Genomic DNA, 19,148 nt, shown 5'->3' with positions numbered 1-19,148 from the left:
AAGAAATAGGCTTTGACCACCCATTATTCCCTAAAATATCGAATTTTCGGTATACCGAGATTATCGTATCGAAAAATGTCGAATTTATCGAATTTTCAGTATACCGAAGATTTCGATACGGTATGGTAACAATACCGATTTTTTCGGTACGGTAACATTATGCAATTTGAAAATTTCGGTATAGACCGGAATAGCGAAATACTGAAAAAATATATAAAATTTTAAAGCATATAATATTTTAAAACAATAAATTTATAAAAATAATTAAAATGTACGGTTTTTTTCCGATATAAAATGGTATATTTTAAGAAAGTAGTACTAATGTATTAATTACAAGAAGTTGTCATCTAGCTCATTGACATTGCTAAAAGCTAGCCCATCTGATGGAAATTTACATGTCATCGATGTGGATGAACAGGAAATGCATGATAGTGAGCATGTGTGTAAAACACTGGGTAATTCATACTTGCTACTCTTATGGGCCTGATTGTATCACATTAATTAGAAGTTGGGCTCAATGACCATAATGGGGCTGCTGGGCCCACTTAAAAAATGGACTGTTTTCCCCTGTGTATTTCAATGGTGGATAGCTTTTTGGTTGTTAAAATAGTAGCAAATAATGTGTATTTCATCTAATTATATTGGCTAATGGGATGCTGACATGTCACCAATGTGCATGAACAGGAAATACACGTTAGCTCAACATTGGACGTACGTGCATGAACACAAGATAGACGCAGCTTTTAAATAATAAAATAATAATTTGGACTAGCTAGGTAAACTCATGTATACTGGACCAATCATTCTACGAACGAGTCTGGAGTGTCTCAGTCGGAGTCGGAGTCGGAGTCGGAGTCGGTATCGGAACCATTAGTGTATTACACCCGAGATAACATGAAATTTTCCAGATAAATTGCTTGAATTTCAAAAGAAGTAAGCTTGATTAAAAAGCACAATTTTTTGTATGTAATTTAAGTTATTAAAAGTCAATAAACATCTCTTTCACTTTAAATTATAGGTATAAATGTTACCGCTTTAAAGTAGAGAACGTAGAAGAAGACGCATTGAGGTTCGACAAAAAATCATATGTCCAACTTGGTAACCCGTCCATTGTTTTTATATTGAGAAATTTTATTGCCGGCCTTACATTAACATTGCCTACAAATGGTGATATAATGCATGTATATTTTTGTTAGTATTTGTATCAAAATAATATCATATTACAAATTCAACTCTAAATTTTAATTAACTTTCCAAAAATTAATTCCAAAACTAATTTGATTGTTTATATCTTATTTCACAAACATAAATTTGTTTCTAAAATTTCCTATCAAGATTCCTAAAACTATGTGATTTAATTAAGTGATATTTCATTGCTTCAACATGGCTAAATCTGAAACATAGCAAGGTTGTCAAATATGAACCATAGCAAATAATTCAACTAAAATAATAAATCAAATATACCATGTCAAACATAAAAAATATTACACATATATTGATGTGATCTTAGTGAAATGGATGAGCAGGGTCGGGTGCTCCACCAGATCGAATCAATAATGTTGTTTAGGAAAATGAGCAAGGTAGATGGCTTCGATCGTGACCTGCAAACAATGAAAGGAACTTGTGAATGGGCGCCGGAGGGGTGTCCGGCGTGGTCACTCCGATGCTTAAGTCAGCAGGTGAAGAAGGAAGAACACAAGCAATATATGTGAGAATATATGTGTGATTGAGAGTTCAAAGATTTAGAATCTTTAAATGAGATGCATACCTGCTATTTATATGAAGAAAAATCAAGAATTACCTTGATTTGCGCATACACCTATCACTCATAGCCTTTGATGTTGACTTCCTGTCAAGCCACCCTACCTCTGATAGCTTTTCTGACACGCCAAACCCCTGTAATTTTGACAGATAAGATAGCACTCGAGTGCGCACTATTATCGAGGTAGCCTAGGTAGAATGCTTCCCGGGAGCTTATATGAGAGCCCGGGCTTCTGGTTGCCCGGAGAGTTGAGCCTGAGCTTGCACATGCCCGGCTTCAGAAAAATCCATAATGCATAATGATCTTGATTTGGGAATCCATTTGTTATCCCGGGTCATCCATGACTCGGACTCTTATGAGGGTATCATCGTATATGATACATAATATTCATATGTTAAGTCTCACATGCAACACGTATCTCTCACTCGCGAGTGTATATAATATGTATTTTAACTCGTAAAATAATGAGAGCACTTTGTTAATATGGCATTTGTCACATCAAGAGAGATAAAATTATTTGTTACAATTTTGATTAATAGATCTTTCCCCATTTCTTATTATTTTTTAAAATTACTACATTTATTTTTAATTTTATTTCCAAATAAAGAATCATGCCTCAATCTCTAATTTTAAATTTATTATTATTTTTGCACGTGCAACTACTAGTATATAGAAATCATCAGAAAAGCAAGCATAATTTTACAACTACAAATAAATAAAATGGTGTTACTCGAGATTAGGGTTGGTACACCGTACTGCACCAAAAAATTTATATAATTTTCGTATATCGAAATTCTTTGGTATGTATAATTAATATACCAATTATACCAGAATATTGTGATATACCGAAATCTCAGTACTATATCAATATATATTGTTTCAAACAAAAAGAAACTTATATTTTTAAAAAATTTAATTGTATTATTTAAAAATATTACATATTTTAAATATATATATATTATTTCGATATTTCGTATAATATATATAATTTAAAAAATATATAATACCAAAAAATTTTAAATTACGTATCATCATCGTACCAGAAATTTCGACACCGAGATATAATAAATATCCTACCAAAAAATTCGTAATTTTCGCAGGTCTACTCGGGATGACTCGATTAAGCTCTGGAATGTATGTGTAAATAAGCGTATTAATCCAGGGGTGGGACAAATCATTAATCGCATTTTAATAATGCCCAACTTGGTACGGGACAATGACTGATTTGCCTAGTCCATAGGTTTGGACACACACCCAGGGCACACGATTTTAAAAAAGAAATTCATGGGCCCTAACTAACAAACGTCCTTTTTGTTCCGATATCGTTGCATCACCGAGATTTTATAATATAAAATGAGTAGATATTTTCTGAAACGATCTCACGGATATTTATTTATGATATCGTCTCACATATTTTTATAGGTAAGACGGGTCAACCTTACTGATATTCATAATAAAAAGTAATATTTTTAGCATAAAAAGTAATATTTTTTTATGGATAAACCAGATAAGATATCTGTATCACAAAACACGACCCGTGAGACCGTCTTATATAAATTTTTGTCATATAAAATAGTACTATAATACATAAAACTTATGTTTTATTTAACAAAAAATATCATAAAATTCCATTTTAGTAGATTTATAAAGTATTCAGAACTATTATATCTTACATAATTACTAAATATTTTTTTATTCAATTATCCTACTCTATGTTTTTTTTCCGCTGCTTATAGAGTATTGAAATTTAAAATTATTGCGCATAGAATACTTATTGTGTGTGCATTCAAAAAATAATCACTATAATGCTGATTTCCAATGAGTATGGATATTACAGGTACTCTTGTATTGAGGTGTAATAATTATTCATATAAAAAAAAGAGATGGAAACGTGATGCTTGTCGATTTAAAAAATTTGAGATCGACGCTTGGTCCTACGACTTTTTTTAATCTTAAACGTAATATAAGTTATTTATACTCGGTCTAACTTATGGTATTTGTAAAATCTATACATAAAATAAAAGTATATACGTGTGTAAAATATAAAATAAAGCATAAATAATATGCATCAATTAACATATATAAAAACAAACGTACTCTCTCAAGCATGTGACACCTGTTGAGTTGGCCGGGACTTTTTGTGATTCGAATTTAGATGATTTTAATATTAGAACTTGAACTTGACTCCACTCTAAAAGTTAATTCAAGATAGGAGGATTGTCCAAGATTATATACACAACTTTCAGGTATTTTATCAAACCGATGTGGGACAACTAACACACCCCCATCACGCCCAGGAATGAACATTTAGATCGTGAAATTTACAAATGACCTAATTATGGGCAGAACAGGTGACCCAACTATGGGCAATCCAACACATAACGGTGGAACCTGAGTTCTGATACCATGTTAAGATTGAAACTTGGACCTAACTCAACCCCAAAAGCTAGCTCAAGAAGGGATGATTGTTCAAGACCATATATACAACTTTCAGATATTTTATCGAACCGACGTGGACAACTAACATATTTTCCAACAAAAAAAGAGAGAACTTAAACCAAAGATGGTAGCCTTTTTTTAAAAAAAAAAGGTGATAAACAAATCATTATAATTCAATTATTTATTATTATCTTTTAAATTATAATAATCCCAAAGAATATATATAGTGCGAAACTCAACTTTGTTGAATTGCTCAGCCCACGGTTTGCGACCTCTTTTTTTTTTAAGTATATTTTTGTAAATCTTGCATTTTTGCTCTCCTGAGTTTATTATTTATTCGAAAATTGTTTCAATTACCAAGTACCGACCCACAAAAGAAGCTAGTACTCAAAACTCATTTTTTCCCCTTCCAATTTTCACTTAAAACTCCATATCAGTATGTATACATATTTAAAAATATTATAATTTAAATTTCATTAATTTAAGAATGTAAATAGAAAGTAATTATAAGCACAAATGATCAATAATTATGATAGAGCGAAGGGTCCATTTGGTTTCCTCAACAGGAAAATATAAAGACCGACAGAGTCTGAACTGAGTGTGCAGTCGGCAACTGATCAGATTCAAGACATATTTTTTGTTTCCATCCAATTCAATGCTTATTCTATTTAAATACAGCTTTAGTCCCCTCTTTCTAAGCAAAATTCTAATTCTAATTTTTTTTTTTTAAAAAAAAGTATTCTGAGATTTAATATCTTTATGTTACTAAATGTATCATGTTAGGTTTGTTAAATGTAACAAATCCATTGGATTAAGTCATTAAGTCACTGAGAGTTGAGTATATGGATTTGAATAATTTTTTTTACTGAACTGACTTTTATGGTTTAGTTATGTTTTAAATCTCATTTGTAACAAGGTTGATCGTGTGTTATTCGTGTTAGGGGTGCTATCTCGATATCCTACCAGCGGATTCCAGGAGAAATTTAGTTTTTTTTCCACACGAGTTTAACTAAGCCTATGTATATTTCATAATTTTATAATAACTGTAATTTTAACTAGTTATTAACGAAATTTTAAATTTAATGTTGTGATGCTGATGCATGTGTTGGGATGTATATACACACATACTAAACTTATGGGTAGAGATGCCTTCCTCTTTGGGATGCTATCTTAAAAAATTTAAATTCATCGAATAAATTATATGCATATTATGAAAACATAGTAAACAAAGCTATTTATTCAATTTAAAAATTTAACCAGTCGAGAACACTATAATAAAATCTGTATAAATTATAAATGTTGAGACAATGAGATTTTATTAATTAATCGATAAATAAATAATTTATTATTTTTTAAAAAATATTTGTTCGATCGACGAACGTAAAATTTTCGATCTGACATGGTAAAAAAAAAGAAATATTTAAGAAGATAATTAATATTTGAACTGAACAAAACATTAAATCAGGTAGCATTTAGTTCTCACTGATTAAATTCACATATTAAACATTTTTAATTAATTATTATAGCTTAGAAATGTACAAATTTTTTTTAGGAGGAATACACTATTATTATTTGTTAAGCGTTCGTGTATATATTGATCGATTCTCATTTAATGAGTTTCTCTGAAAGTTCCCCTGCCCCTGCCATAGCACAAAGGCACACAAATTAATGCATTACCATTAATTAATATTACTATGTACATATTCGCGTATATCAATAAATTCTCATTTAAAAATATTGAGATAAAATAGATTTTATATCTGTTTTAAATATTACATTGTTGGAATTTTTTAGCCACTCCCTAATTGATCTTTTTTTTTTAGCACTAAATGATCTTTTTAGCCCGACACTAACAAAAGTAACAACTATACATAAGTTGTTTATTGAAGTTTCTCAAGGCTTTGTTCAAAAATAGTAATCTATTAGGTTATGTTCGAAAAAGTACATATTAACGATTTTATAAAAATATTTTTGTACAAAAATATTTTTATAAAATTTTTTTTAAGAATAAAGATACATTTGTACAACTATTATATAAAAACGTAGAGTAGGTCTTTTGTGAGACGGTCTCACGAATCTTTATCTGTGAAACGGATCAACCCTACCGATATTCACAATAAAAAGTAATACTCTTTCCATAAAAAATAATTTTTTTTATGGATGACCCAAATAAAATATACGTCTCACAAAATACGACCCGTGAGACCGTCTTATATAAGTTTTTGTCAAAAACGTATCTACATGAAAAATAATTAAAAATTTCACAACTAGTTCTATTTTTTGTTGTTTACGGTATATTACAAGTTTGACAAACATTTTTTTTTTGTTTTTAAAACATTAAAAATGTTTTTATTTATTCTTTAATGATTATATTTGAAGAATAACTTTTTTAAATAATATTAACACACTTTTTTAAAAAAAAATGTTGCAAAACGTTCTATTTTTTTAAAATTTAATTATAAAACACAAACGTTTTAAAGCACGGGAATATCTTTTATAATCTTTATTTGTGAGATGGATCAATTCTGTCTATATTTACAATAAAAATTAATATGTTTGACATAAAAAGTAATATTTTTTCGTTGATGATCATATAGAATATATGTTTCATAAAATTGAACCGTGAAACCGTACAAGAAGAGTTTTTGTGATAAAAATACTTGTCCTCAACCCCGCACCCTAAATTCGTGTATCTTGAAAGTTGCACCAACAATGTATTCACCCTAACCCTACACAATATATACATACATACATACATACATACAGATAGATAGATAGATAGATAGGAAGAGAGACACCGTAATTTACAGTCAGAAGAAACACATAAAGGGGTCCATTGTACTCTCATGAATTTAAAGCTTCTCTCTCTGTAAGAACATGATCCGAGTTTGCCGCTACTTTCGCAATCGCTTCACTTAAACCGCTTTTACCTTTCGTTGATAAATATTGCTACTCGAAAATATATCGTGCACAGGGTATGGAGGATCAGTATGGGATGCTTGATTTGCGCCAGTTCATCAGCGATAGACCTTTATTTCCACCGCCGGTTCGGCCGCATCTGGAATTACTACCTGCCCACATGAGTACTTTGAACCCATCTCAACATTATGACACGCTCATGGTTCAAAGAGGGATGCTTCACGAGTTTCCTTCTGATTCTACAAACAGTACTGATTGTGTCACCGCTGCCGGGTTTAGTGGGTTTGAGATCGAGGCGGCTGCTGTACAGATTGGAGGCGGGGCAGCATCAGCAGCATCAGGAGGAGGAGGAGATAGTTGTACGGCGAGGTGGCCAAGACAAGAGACCCTTACTCTTCTTGAGATCAGATCGCGGCTTGATCCTAAGTTTAAGGAGGCAAATCAAAAGGCTCCGTTGTGGGACGAGGTTTCGAGGTATTATGCACATGTAATTTACCTAATTTCTTAGTTCATAGTTATCACAATTCACTCCTCAAGACCTTGAAATCAAATCCCAGTTGGGAGTTTAAGTATTTATCCACGATTTTTCTGGCTATATATATTACCACACTCTTGCACATCATTAAACTTTAAAAATATTTTCATAAAGAATTATATTTTATCAGGTGTTAATTTTCACGTTTCTATTATTCCCATTTTTTCTGCTGATTATTTTTTTCTTCTATTTTTCTTGATTAAAGTGTCTACTTGGCAAAGTTTCTTTGCTTTCACTAATAGTTACTCTTATTTCGTTTTTGTTTTTTGCATTCAAGAAATTAAATGACAAGTGACATTATTTAAGTCCAGATTGGGAATCTGAGTGTTACTTTTATTGGACAAGAAATAATACTAAATCACAGTCACTCTGCGAGTATTTTTTTTGGACAAGAACTAATATTAATTTCATGCTGCAAAAAATGCCTATCTTTTGGGTGCTGTAGTAAACAATTTTTTTCCTGTTTTTTGCTTTCATTAAAAGTCGTGAATCATGAGTAGCAACATCACCTCTTCTCACTGACAGCTTCTGCAAAATTTTGAATAGTCATTTTCCCAGATGAGTTTTGTCTTCACAACTTATCTTAGAATTCACATGAGTTTGCCCATTCTTAGCAAATGTCATTATCACTTAAATTTTAGACCAGTTATATTACATGAAACTAGGGTTACTTTATACTGCGAGATCTTCGTCTTTTATATTACAGTGCTTAGTAAATATTTTTTGTTTCTTCTTCTTTTTTTCCTTAAATTGAATTTTAGGATAATGTCTGAAGAACATGGATATCAGAGGAGTGGCAAGAAATGCAGAGAGAAGTTCGAGAATTTGTACAAGTATTACAAAAAGACAAAAGACGGCAAAGCTGTAAGGCAAGATGGGAAGCATTACAGGTTCTTTAGGCAACTTGAAGCTCTCTATGGAGAAAATAACAACTCAGCTTCAGTGTCAGAAACCCATTTCAATGGTGAAAGTTTTCAATACAGTTTCCCAAATAAGAACACTCTTCCAGCTTATCATCAAGAATCTTATCCGGGTTTGAAGCTATCAGAAACTACTAGCCTTGGTCTCTCAAATTCTTCTGACTCTGATACAGATTTATCAGATGATACTCGTATAAATGTAAGGATTAATAGAAACAATGGTCATGATTATGATGATGATACACCAAAGAAGAAGAAGAGAATGGGAAAGAACAGTTGGAAGGTCAAGATCAAAGATTTCATTGATTCAAAGATGAAGAAACTGATGGATAAACAAGAAGCCTGGATGGAGAAAATGTTGAGGACGATTGAGCATAAGGAGCAAGAGAGAATGACTCGAGAAGAGGAATGGAGGAAACAAGATGCAGCAAGAATAGAGAGGGAGCACAAGTTTTGGGCCAGTGAAAGAGCATGGATGGAAGCCCGTGATGCCACTTTAATGAATGCTTTACAAAAATTGGCAGGAAAAGAATGCCGGGCTTGTCCGCATGAAGATTTCACCGGCCGGAGCGAAAATCAAAACGACAATAGTAGTGAAACGAGAACTAATTCTGCTAAACGCGGGGATGTTTGGCCCGAATCCGAGATCACTAGACTGATTCATTTGAGAAGTGGCATGGAAGTGAAGTTTCGGCAAAGTGGGATCATAGAGGAGGTTCTGTGGGATGAGATATCGCACAAAATGGCTTGTTTTGGTCATGATAGGACCGGTTTGATGTGCAGAAACAAGTGGGATAGCGTCAATAATTATATAATGAACAAGAAAAGGAAGGAGAATTCAAGAATCTGTGGTTATAATTATCAGAATAATGAATCTATCTGCAATCAAACAGGAGGAGCGTGCAGTGATACAAGCGAACAAGGGATTGATAATCCTGTCAGCCTAAATGGTAACGGGAACTCTCCATATAATAACTATAATGAAGGAAATATTGCGACTAGTGATAGATGCTTTAGGTACTTTATGGGGGATGGTTATGTGAGAATTATGGATTAAAATTCTACATGGGATCATATTAATCGAGGATAACTTGCAGCAAACATGTTGTTTCTTCTGATTACTATATTAGATGGAATTTTTCTTGTGGAATTTGGAGATTTAATTTACTGTTAAGAGTTTGAAGTTGTGATTGTGTTTAATCTGATTAGTGTGATTGTGTTTAATCTGATTAGTGGTGGACACTGTTGCTTGGACGATGTGTTGTACAAGTTTGTATATTATGGTAATATTTGGTAACTTTGTTTATTTTGTGTTTTAAAAATCTGATTATAAATATTAACATTTTTATGTTTTTATCCAGTTAAGTATAAATCACTGAGATTTTACATTGACGTGACGAATAAAAAAAACTTAAAGGGTATCTTTTGAAATTCATTGGTGACAACGCATATGAAAAACTTCTAACAAAACTAAGCCTTTTGCAAATCCACTCTATTTTATTTTCCTTAATATAATCCATTTTGCATTAAGTTTCATATTGTCACACACACAATCCATCCATCCATATCAAAACTTTTCGTCAGATATTTAGCGCAGGGATACATTATTATTCGATCAAACACAGTTTAAAAAAGAGAGAGTATATAAATTCCACACAGTGAAAATCTTCTTGTGTTGCAGAGGTTGCCCACTGCTCTACTCACGAAGGAAAATATTTATTCCTAATTTTAATTGATATATCTTATTGATTTATTTTCTTAATATTATCTATTCCTTGTTGATTTGATTGAGTATAATATTTAATTATGATTTTGCCTTTCTAGATAATTATGTTAAGATTTAATTGTGATATAATATCTTCCTTTAATTTAATTTCCTATTGATAAGATTATGTGGAATATTAGGTTTGCATTTTATAGTTATAATATTTATGATAATGATTTACATGATATGGTATTGTTTATTTTGTTTCTAATATAATTCTTGTTTACCATATCTTATAGGTTTCCTTATGGAAGATAAACTCTAGGAGAGATGAAGGTTATAAATAAGAGGTGATCAACATGTGCTGAAGGGCGACAGAGATTTAATAAAAAAGGGGCGAGAAGAGTTTACTTGGAGGAATTTTTCGTGGAGATTTTTTGTGTGAGTTTTCGTGAGAGTGTTTTTCGTGGAAAAGTTTTTTTTCGTGGAGGAGAGATTTTCGTAGGAGCTTTTTCGATCTATTGATCGTGTGTTTTTCACTCTTTGCTTGGAGGTTTTCATGAATGCATAACTGATGCACTTTTGCACGTCGAGATTTCAGAGACAAATAATTCTACAAAGACGTTGCTGTTTTGAAGAGTGCTGGTTTACGTGTTGCTCTGAATGTTGCCAACATCTACAGGCAACATCCGTAACGATGTTGGTTGGATATCGGGTTTTGTTGTTTAAAGTTTTTGGATCACGCTTTTGCTTTCTTGCTTTAGTTTATTCTGGTTATTTATTTTAGAAAGCATTTGTTTTCTCAACTTGTTGGGGAAACTGATTTTAGTGAGAATCACTAGTGATTGATTTTTGTAAACGATTAGTTTTTCTAGTGATTAATTTTTGCCATAAGGCACCGCACAAGTATTTATACTTGTGGAAATTTAATCTCGTCCATTTAGTTATTGAAAGTGAATTTGTGTTGCAAAATATAATATTCCGCTGTATGTTGTCTGAGATGTTGTAACATCTGGCACAACACCTAATTACTATACACAAATTTTCTATTTTACCTCATATTCTGATATTCTTATTATTTCGATCATCTGTCGGACAAAATAATCCTAACAAGTGGTATCAGAGCCTACTCTTGATATACTAAGTGCTGATTCTGGTTTTTATTTTGTTTTGACAGAAATATTTAATGGACACATCACTTGCAAACGAAACATTTCGACCACCAGCTCCTAAACCTCCTGTCCAACAACAGTTTCGACCAAGGAATGAAGAAAAACGCTGGTTGCAAGTGAATCCTTTAGGTGTTGCCACACCTGGCCGCAACATCTGCAAAAATTCAGTGTGTTTGAAATCCACAACTTCTGGAAATTCGAGTGGAGATGATGAATCAGAAGCTGGTGATGAAGAGATGACTCTTGAGAGTATTCAAAAGCTTTATGAAGAATTGTTTGGGGATTGGACCAAAAGAAACAAGCTCAACTCCACTCTTGTAAAGGAAAACACTGATCTAAAAGCTGTGGTTGCCAAACTTGAAGTAATTTTGAGCAAAAAGGACTTAGAACTTGGCGAGGCCAAGGATGAGCTTCGAACAGCAACTGAGACTTTATCCAAGTTTAATTCAAGCACATCCAAGCTTGATTCCATACTTTTGATGGGAAGAGATGACAAGAAAGGCTTAGGCTTCAAAGACGGTGTGTTTGAAATCGGTGAATGTTCCAAATCAACAGTCTTTGTGAAAGGGAAAGCTGATGCATCCATAAAGCCACAACCCATACCCTCAATCAAAAGTTCTCCACCAAAAAGACAACATGTTGCACTCGCTCCAAAGAAAAGAAAACGCAGGTATGTATGTCACTACTGTTTTAAACCTGGACATATCAGGCCCTACTGTTTTAAACTCAGGGATGACTGCTTTAATCGAAAGTCGAGCAGGATGTTGCCCCGAATGTTGTCCAACACTTTCCACAACACCTCCCACCATCGACCTACAGTAAGACAAATTTGGGTCCCAAAGGTAAAAACTCACTGTAAAGTTGTCTATACTTCGTTGAAAACTAATACTGCAGGTCATTGGTACTTTGATAGTGGAAGCTCACGCCACATGACGGGATCACGAGAATATCTCACCGATTATGTTGAGCCAAAATGTGGTAGAGTGACATATGGAGGGGGAGCTAAAGGAAAAATTGTTGGAAATGGTACTTTGAATGTTGAAGGACTGCCAAAGCTCCACAATGTGCTTCATGTCGAAGGATTAAATTCAAATTTGATAAGCATAAGCCAATTGTGTGATGTTAATTTGCATGTCAAGTTTGATAAACATACTTGTGAAGTTTTTGATGAAACTAACTTGTGCATTATGACAGGTACAAGGTCTTCGGACAATTACTACCAAATAGGTGAAGGACTTTCATGCAAACATGCAGAAGTTAGTGAACTCGATCTATGACATCAAAAACTTGGACATGCTAGTTTCAATACCCTGAAGAATTTGAGTAAGTACGATGCTGTACGAGGTTTGCCTAACCTATCATCTAGTACACCATATGTTTGTGGAGACTGTCAAAAGGGTAAGCAAACTCGCGTGTCACATCACATGTTGCCCCACTTTGGGACAACACGTTGCCTCGAATTGCTACACATGGATCTTATGGGTCCTGTGGAAGTGGTTAGTTTTGGAGGTAAGAAGTATTCATTTGTTTGTGTTGATGATTTCTCACGGTTTTCATGGATAAGTTTCGTTAGGGAGAAATCAGACACTTTCAATGTGTTTAAAAAATTGCTCACAAGGATTACAAACTTTCATAATTTGAAGGTGAGAAGGATAAGGACTGACCATGGTAAGGAATTTGAAAACTCCTCATTCTCATCTTTTTGTGACAAGAAAGGTATTTCACATGAATTTTTTGCTCCAAAGAAACCACAACAAAATGGGATAACCGAACGTAAGAATAGAACATTTCAAGAAATGGCAAGGGTGATGTTGACTTCAAAGTGCATTTCAAAGCGTTTTTGGGCAGAAGCCCATAACACCGCATGTCATATTTCAAATAGGGTGTATTTGAGAAGTGGTTCGACTATGACGTCGTATGAGATAATTATGGGAAAGAAGCCTAACCTTAAATATTTTCATGTTTTTGGTTGTGTGTGCTATGTTTTGAATGACAAGTATCAACTTGCAAAATTTGATTCAAAGAGTGATAAATGTTTGTTTTTGGGATATGGCACTAATAGTCGAGCCTATCGCATGTTTAATTTAAGAACTAGGACTATTATGGAATCCATTAATGCTGTTTTTGATGACCTTGTAGATCTCAAAAAGAAAACAGCTGAAGATGATGTGGATGAGTTTCTGGAAATTCCAATATCACTGGAAAATGCAGATGTTGCCCCAGATGTTGCAACATCTGACACAACACCTGACACTGAAGTCACTGAAGCTGCGGACGAAACGAATAACGATGATGACGCAGTAGATGATGGACAGAATATTCCAAGTAAAATTCAGAAAAACCATCCATCATCTCAAATAATTGGAAGTATGCATGAAGGTGTCCAAACTCGAAAGAAAGAAAAAGTGGATTACCGAAAGATGGCTGGACTTATTTGCATGAGCTCCTTATACTCACAGATTAAGTGAATATCTACTGGAAATTGGCTTCAAACAAGGTGAGGTAGACAAAACTCTTTTTATTAAGAAATCTAAAGGTGATAGTCTTATTTGTCAAGTTTATGTTTATGATTTCTCACAATTTTCATGGGTTAGTTTCATTAGAGAGAAATCGGATACTGTGATAATTCTAGTACAATTGATATTTCAAAAAATCCAGTAAAACACTCTCGAACAAAACACATTGACATTAGACATCACTTTATTCGAGATTTAGTAGAAAAAGGATTGATTCGAATTGAATTTATTGGTACAAATAACCAAATGGCTGACATATTCACAAAAGCATTAGTTTTTGAGAGATTCTCCAACCTTAGGAAATCTCTCAGCATGTGTTCTGCCTAATCATACATAGATGTTGTCTCAGATGTTACAACATCTCGGACAACACCTAACATGCATGTGCATTTCTAGGACTTAGACATACTGGATCTGCATGCATACTGTTATATGATGTGTTATCACTTTGTTGCAATAATTGAAGGATGATCATGTATTCCATGACATTGTCTCATACGAAAAGTGACTTGAAAAGATTGAGTACAAAGAAAAATCAATTATACATATGCTCTGTATCAGAAGAAAAGATGGGAAAAAGCTACCTAAAAGAGTCCAATGAAAACTGTGCTTTTAGTGTGGGAGCTACCTCTTCTGAATTCAATACAGAAAGAAAATTAGAAGAAAATGGAAAAAACTACCTAGAGGAGTCCAAAAGAAGACCGTTCTTCTAATGTGGGAGCTACCACTTCTATGGTCAGAAAAATAATAAATCTCTAAGTGTGCAGAAAAATCAAAATTATTTTCTGGAATTGGACGTGTTGTCAGAAGATGTTGCCAACATTTGCGAAAACATTTCATTTGTGAACCTATCTCATATTTGTTTTTCATGTTTCTATTTCTGTTACATTCTGTTATTAGACATAAATAGGTCATGCATAAACATAACATTGTGAATATTGTTGGTCAAAAGGGTATGCGTATTTCAACAGAGAAAATTCGATGAAAATCCGGATTTTGCTAGAAATCCAATAATTGTGATTTTTGATGTTTTAGTGGTGTTAATTCGATGTGGGTTTCATTTCTGGAAATTATTTTGAAATGATTTTGGACGTTATTATCTCGATAATTTTGGATAGTGATTACGAGCTAAAGCTAATCCTGTCTCCTATGAGAACTTAGTTTCTGACTATCGTCTGGCTATGGAGGTAGATGTCCATTCTGGACAAAAATGGGGAGAAGATGCGACTCAAACTCAAGGGACTGTGAATTGAAAGGATCCAATGATACGTTTTAATGAACTGCTAATGATACGTTTTAATGAACTGCTAATGATTTTTGCAGGTGTTTTCTCAAGTGTTGCCAACACAACGAACAACACCCATACCAACTTGATTTTATTTAGGGGGAGAAAAATTCTCATATTAAGGGGGAGTTAACTGGAGTTCAAACGAGAAATTGAGTTTGATTTGATTTTGTCCAAAAAGGCAAAAAGGTGGAGATTGAAGGGAAATATTTATTCCTAATTTTAATTGATATATCTTATTGATTTATTTCCTTAATATTATCTATTCTTTGTTGATTTGATTGAGTATAATATTTAATTATGGTTTTGCCTTTCTAGATAATTATGTTAAGATTTAATTGTGATATAATATCTTCCTTTAATTTAATTTCCTATTGATAAGATTATGTGGAATATTGGGTTTGCATTTTATAGATATAATATTTATGATAATGATTTACATGATATGGTATTGTTTTTTTTGTTTCTAATATAATTCTTGTTTACCATATCTTATAGGTTTCCTTATGGAAGATAAACTCTAGGAGAGATGAAGGTTATAAATAAGAGGTGATCAACATGTGCTGAGGGGCGACAGAGATTTAATAAAAAAGGGGCAAGAAGAGTTTACTTGGAGGAATTTTTCGTGGAGATTTTTTGTGTGAGTTTTCGTGAGAGTGTTTTTCGTGGAAGAGTTTTTTTTCGTGGAGGAGAGATTTTCGTAGGAGCTTTTTCGATCTATTGATCGTGTGTTTTTCACTCTTCGCTTGGAGGTTTTCATGAATGCATAACTGATGCACTTTTGCACGTCGAGATTTCAGAGACAAATAATTCTACAAAGACGTTGCTGTTTTGAAGAGTGCTGGTTTATGTGTTGCTCTGAATGTTGCCAACATCTACAGACAACATCCGTAACGATGTTGGTTGGAGATCGGGTTTTGTTGTTTAAAGTTTTTGGATCACGCTTTTGTTTTCTTGTTTTAGTTTATTCTGGTTATTTATTTTAGAAAGCATTTGTTTTCTCAACTTGTTGGGGAAACTGATTTTAGTGAGAATCACTAGTGATTGATTTTTGTAAACGATTAGTTTTTCTAGTGATTAATTTTTGCCATAAGGCACCGCACAAGTATTTATACTTGTGCAAATTTAATCTCGTCCATTTAGTTTTTGAAAGTGAATTTGTGTTGCTAAATATAATATTCCGCTGCATGTTGTCTGAGATGTTGTAACATCTGGCACAACACCTAATTACTATACACAAATTTTCTATTTTACCTCATATTCTGATATTCTTATTATTTCGATCATCTGTCGGAAAAAATAATGCTAACAACTCATAAATTACTTCCACCTACAGAGAATATTCGCAAAAACCGAAAACCAAGCGAAAGGGTCAATCATATACATAGGATAACCCCTTACCATTTTGGCATTATTAGTTTGTTGCTGTGATGAAATAATAATGATAAATTAACTCATAACTTATGATGCTTTTGGTATCATAATTTTGCAAACAACCTAATCAAATGAAGGGTTTCCGGCTTAAGCGGACACTTGATTACGGATTGCACGTAGAAATGATTGTTTTTCTCTCGTGATGTGTTGAAAATAAAATCTTTCAATCACGAATACCGCAATGCATGATGTCAAATTCTATTAAAATGTTAGATATTCGATATTGAAACGTAAAAAAAAAAAATAACCTGTAGATTAGTGGATATTGTTAACTTCATTGTAAAGATTAGATGTTACAGTGAAAAATGGGATTAAATTCGTAGCAGCGGTAACTTGGAAATTTTGAATTTTTTTTTTTGATTTAGACTTCATACTGACACATCTGAAAACTTGTCATCCCATTTCCGAATTTCGGAATTTTTTGGGTTTGTGTGTATGTGTTTCTCAAGGTTTGTACGTGGAGAATGGAGAAGCTCCCATTCTCCTGCGCTTGCAAATTCATGCGACAAATTAGGGTCACAGTTTTGGTTGTCTCTCTCGTCTTTTCTTTGTATTTTTCTCTATTAACAAAAGAAAAAATATATATTTCATTTTCTATACCGATTTCGGGAAAACATGCGAACACTGACTGAAGAACAAAGTATATGGGCCCGCATGACAGTAAAATTTATTAACTTTTAGCGTACTAATATTGTTTGGGCCATCAAAAGATATGCTTGTATTGTTGGGCCCAGTTCAATGTAAGACGCACTGGCCTTTTTACTTTGAATTATTTCGGTTTTGTCCAATCTAATATTCGGCCCATAACAAAGTCAATTTCTAGGGATGACAATTTGTGACCCTCGTTTTCGAATTATATATTCGTCCTCATTTCTGTTTCTTTCGAAACTCCATCAAACGCGAATACTTCTTGTCCCCGTCCTTCTCTACACTCCAAAAATAGTAATAAAATGAGTGTAGAGACGAGCCGAATTCTCCAAATCTGAACTTATTTTTTTTATTATTATTATTTGAATTAATATTAATGGTATTATTTTTATTATCAAGATGGGTTCGAGAATATGACATATATCCACCTCGAACTATTTCTTGATTCAAAAAAATCCTCAATCCGAAATTTAGTGGCAAAACTCCTCTCATTTCGGTTTCTCTAGTGGGTAAAGGTCATGCCCGTCAATTTCTACTATATTTCAACGGACTGACACAGCAGAAAACAACATTTGAATGTACAATCCAACCGTTTACAAATCAAAACACGATAAAATACACACACACACAACAACAACAAAAAAGTAAACGTGCAATCCTCGAAGAAAATAACACACTTAATCTGGATTCTTACACACAGAAATCAGCAACGAAAACCCATTCTGTTCGAAACTCTTCTCCTCCAACCACAATCTGCTGTCCAATTCACTCCTTGTCCTAAACATGAAAACCCCACATCCCAACCACGGCCTAAATATCCAGTCATGAACATCCCACATCAAATGCACCAATAATCCATCCAAGAAAATCGTCTGATTCCCTCTGAAGTTCCACCTCAATCTCTTCACTTCAATCACCATCTTCTTGTCCATGTAAACGTACAGCACCGGATTCTTCCTCAGAGTCACCCCGTCGTCCCCGAAACATTTGATCAAAACGTCATGCCACGTCCCGGTTTCGCAGAATTTAGCCCTGGTGGAGTACACTGCATCGCCTGAGAAGCTCTCGCTGCGTGAAACAAGTGCGGATTCCCCGATTTTTGTAGGGAAAACACGTTCTTTGATTCCCAGTATTTCTTGCTCCATGTCTCCAAGAATCAGGCCAACCTCCGAGTCTAGTATAATCACCAAGTAAAAACGGTTGATCGGCTCGGGTCCATATTCGAACTTTGCATGGGAAAAATCCCAGTAGATTTCTATTGCAAAATCGCAGGATTTGAAAGCTTCCGTCCCTCGGGATTTTCGTAGGATTCTTGAATTCTTGCTGATCCTATCTAAAGATAAAGGGTGATCACATATGCCAAAAGCGAAGCCTTTATTGTTTAACCGATCCAACCATCTTAATCTGACAAAAAACTCTCTCTGATTCGAGGCCTTGACTCTGTAAATGCATGTCACCGCGGTTTGAATCGAGTGCAGGGTCAAGATCGAGGAAATAAAACCCTTCTTTGAAGAGCCCGAACAGTATGAGTTCGATACTTTTGTGGCATGTTCACTGTAACAAATCGATATTTTTTTCATAGCTTGAAAAATATTCAAGCAAACGAAGGGAATTGAACGAACTTCCGGGGAAGAAAATAATTAAAGCAATCTTGGTGTGGTTGAATTAGATGGGGATCGGCGATCCTTTGCCTTTGGAGGAAGGAAATGGGTAGTAGAAGATTGAGATTTGTATGTTCTTTTCTTGTAACTGAATGAAAAATAACAAGGAGAGAAGAAGAAGATGCAGCAGTATTAATTATCGTCGAAAACTT

The 19,148-nt window shown here is 33.6% G+C and overlaps 2 protein-coding genes across 2 annotated transcripts; one reads left to right on the top strand and one right to left on the bottom strand.

Moving 5' to 3' along the window:
• The first annotated feature begins 6,998 nt into the window (after nt 1-6,998).
• Nucleotides 6,999-9,881, top strand: LOC142540165 (trihelix transcription factor PTL-like). Its single transcript, XM_075646132.1, has 2 exons — nt 6,999-7,594; nt 8,417-9,881. Exons 1-2 carry the CDS (start codon nt 7,179-7,181, stop codon nt 9,630-9,632), a joined length of 1,632 nt encoding a protein of 543 aa, XP_075502247.1. The 5' UTR covers nt 6,999-7,178; the 3' UTR covers nt 9,633-9,881.
• An 8,131-nt stretch (nt 9,882-18,012) lies between these two features.
• On the bottom strand, nt 18,013-18,915 carry LOC142538392 (uncharacterized). The gene has a single exon (XM_075643719.1). It carries the CDS (start codon nt 18,913-18,915, stop codon nt 18,013-18,015), a length of 903 nt encoding a protein of 300 aa, XP_075499834.1.
• Between the last annotated feature and the right edge of the window lie 233 nt (nt 18,916-19,148).

The sequence above is a fragment of the Primulina tabacum genome, chromosome 3 (assembly GCF_025594145.1).
Source record: "Primulina tabacum isolate GXHZ01 chromosome 3, ASM2559414v2, whole genome shotgun sequence".
Lineage (NCBI taxonomy): Eukaryota > Viridiplantae > Streptophyta > Magnoliopsida > Lamiales > Gesneriaceae > Primulina > Primulina tabacum.
Note: the sequence above shows the minus strand (reverse complement) of the source record. Positions and strands in the feature narration are given on the sequence as shown.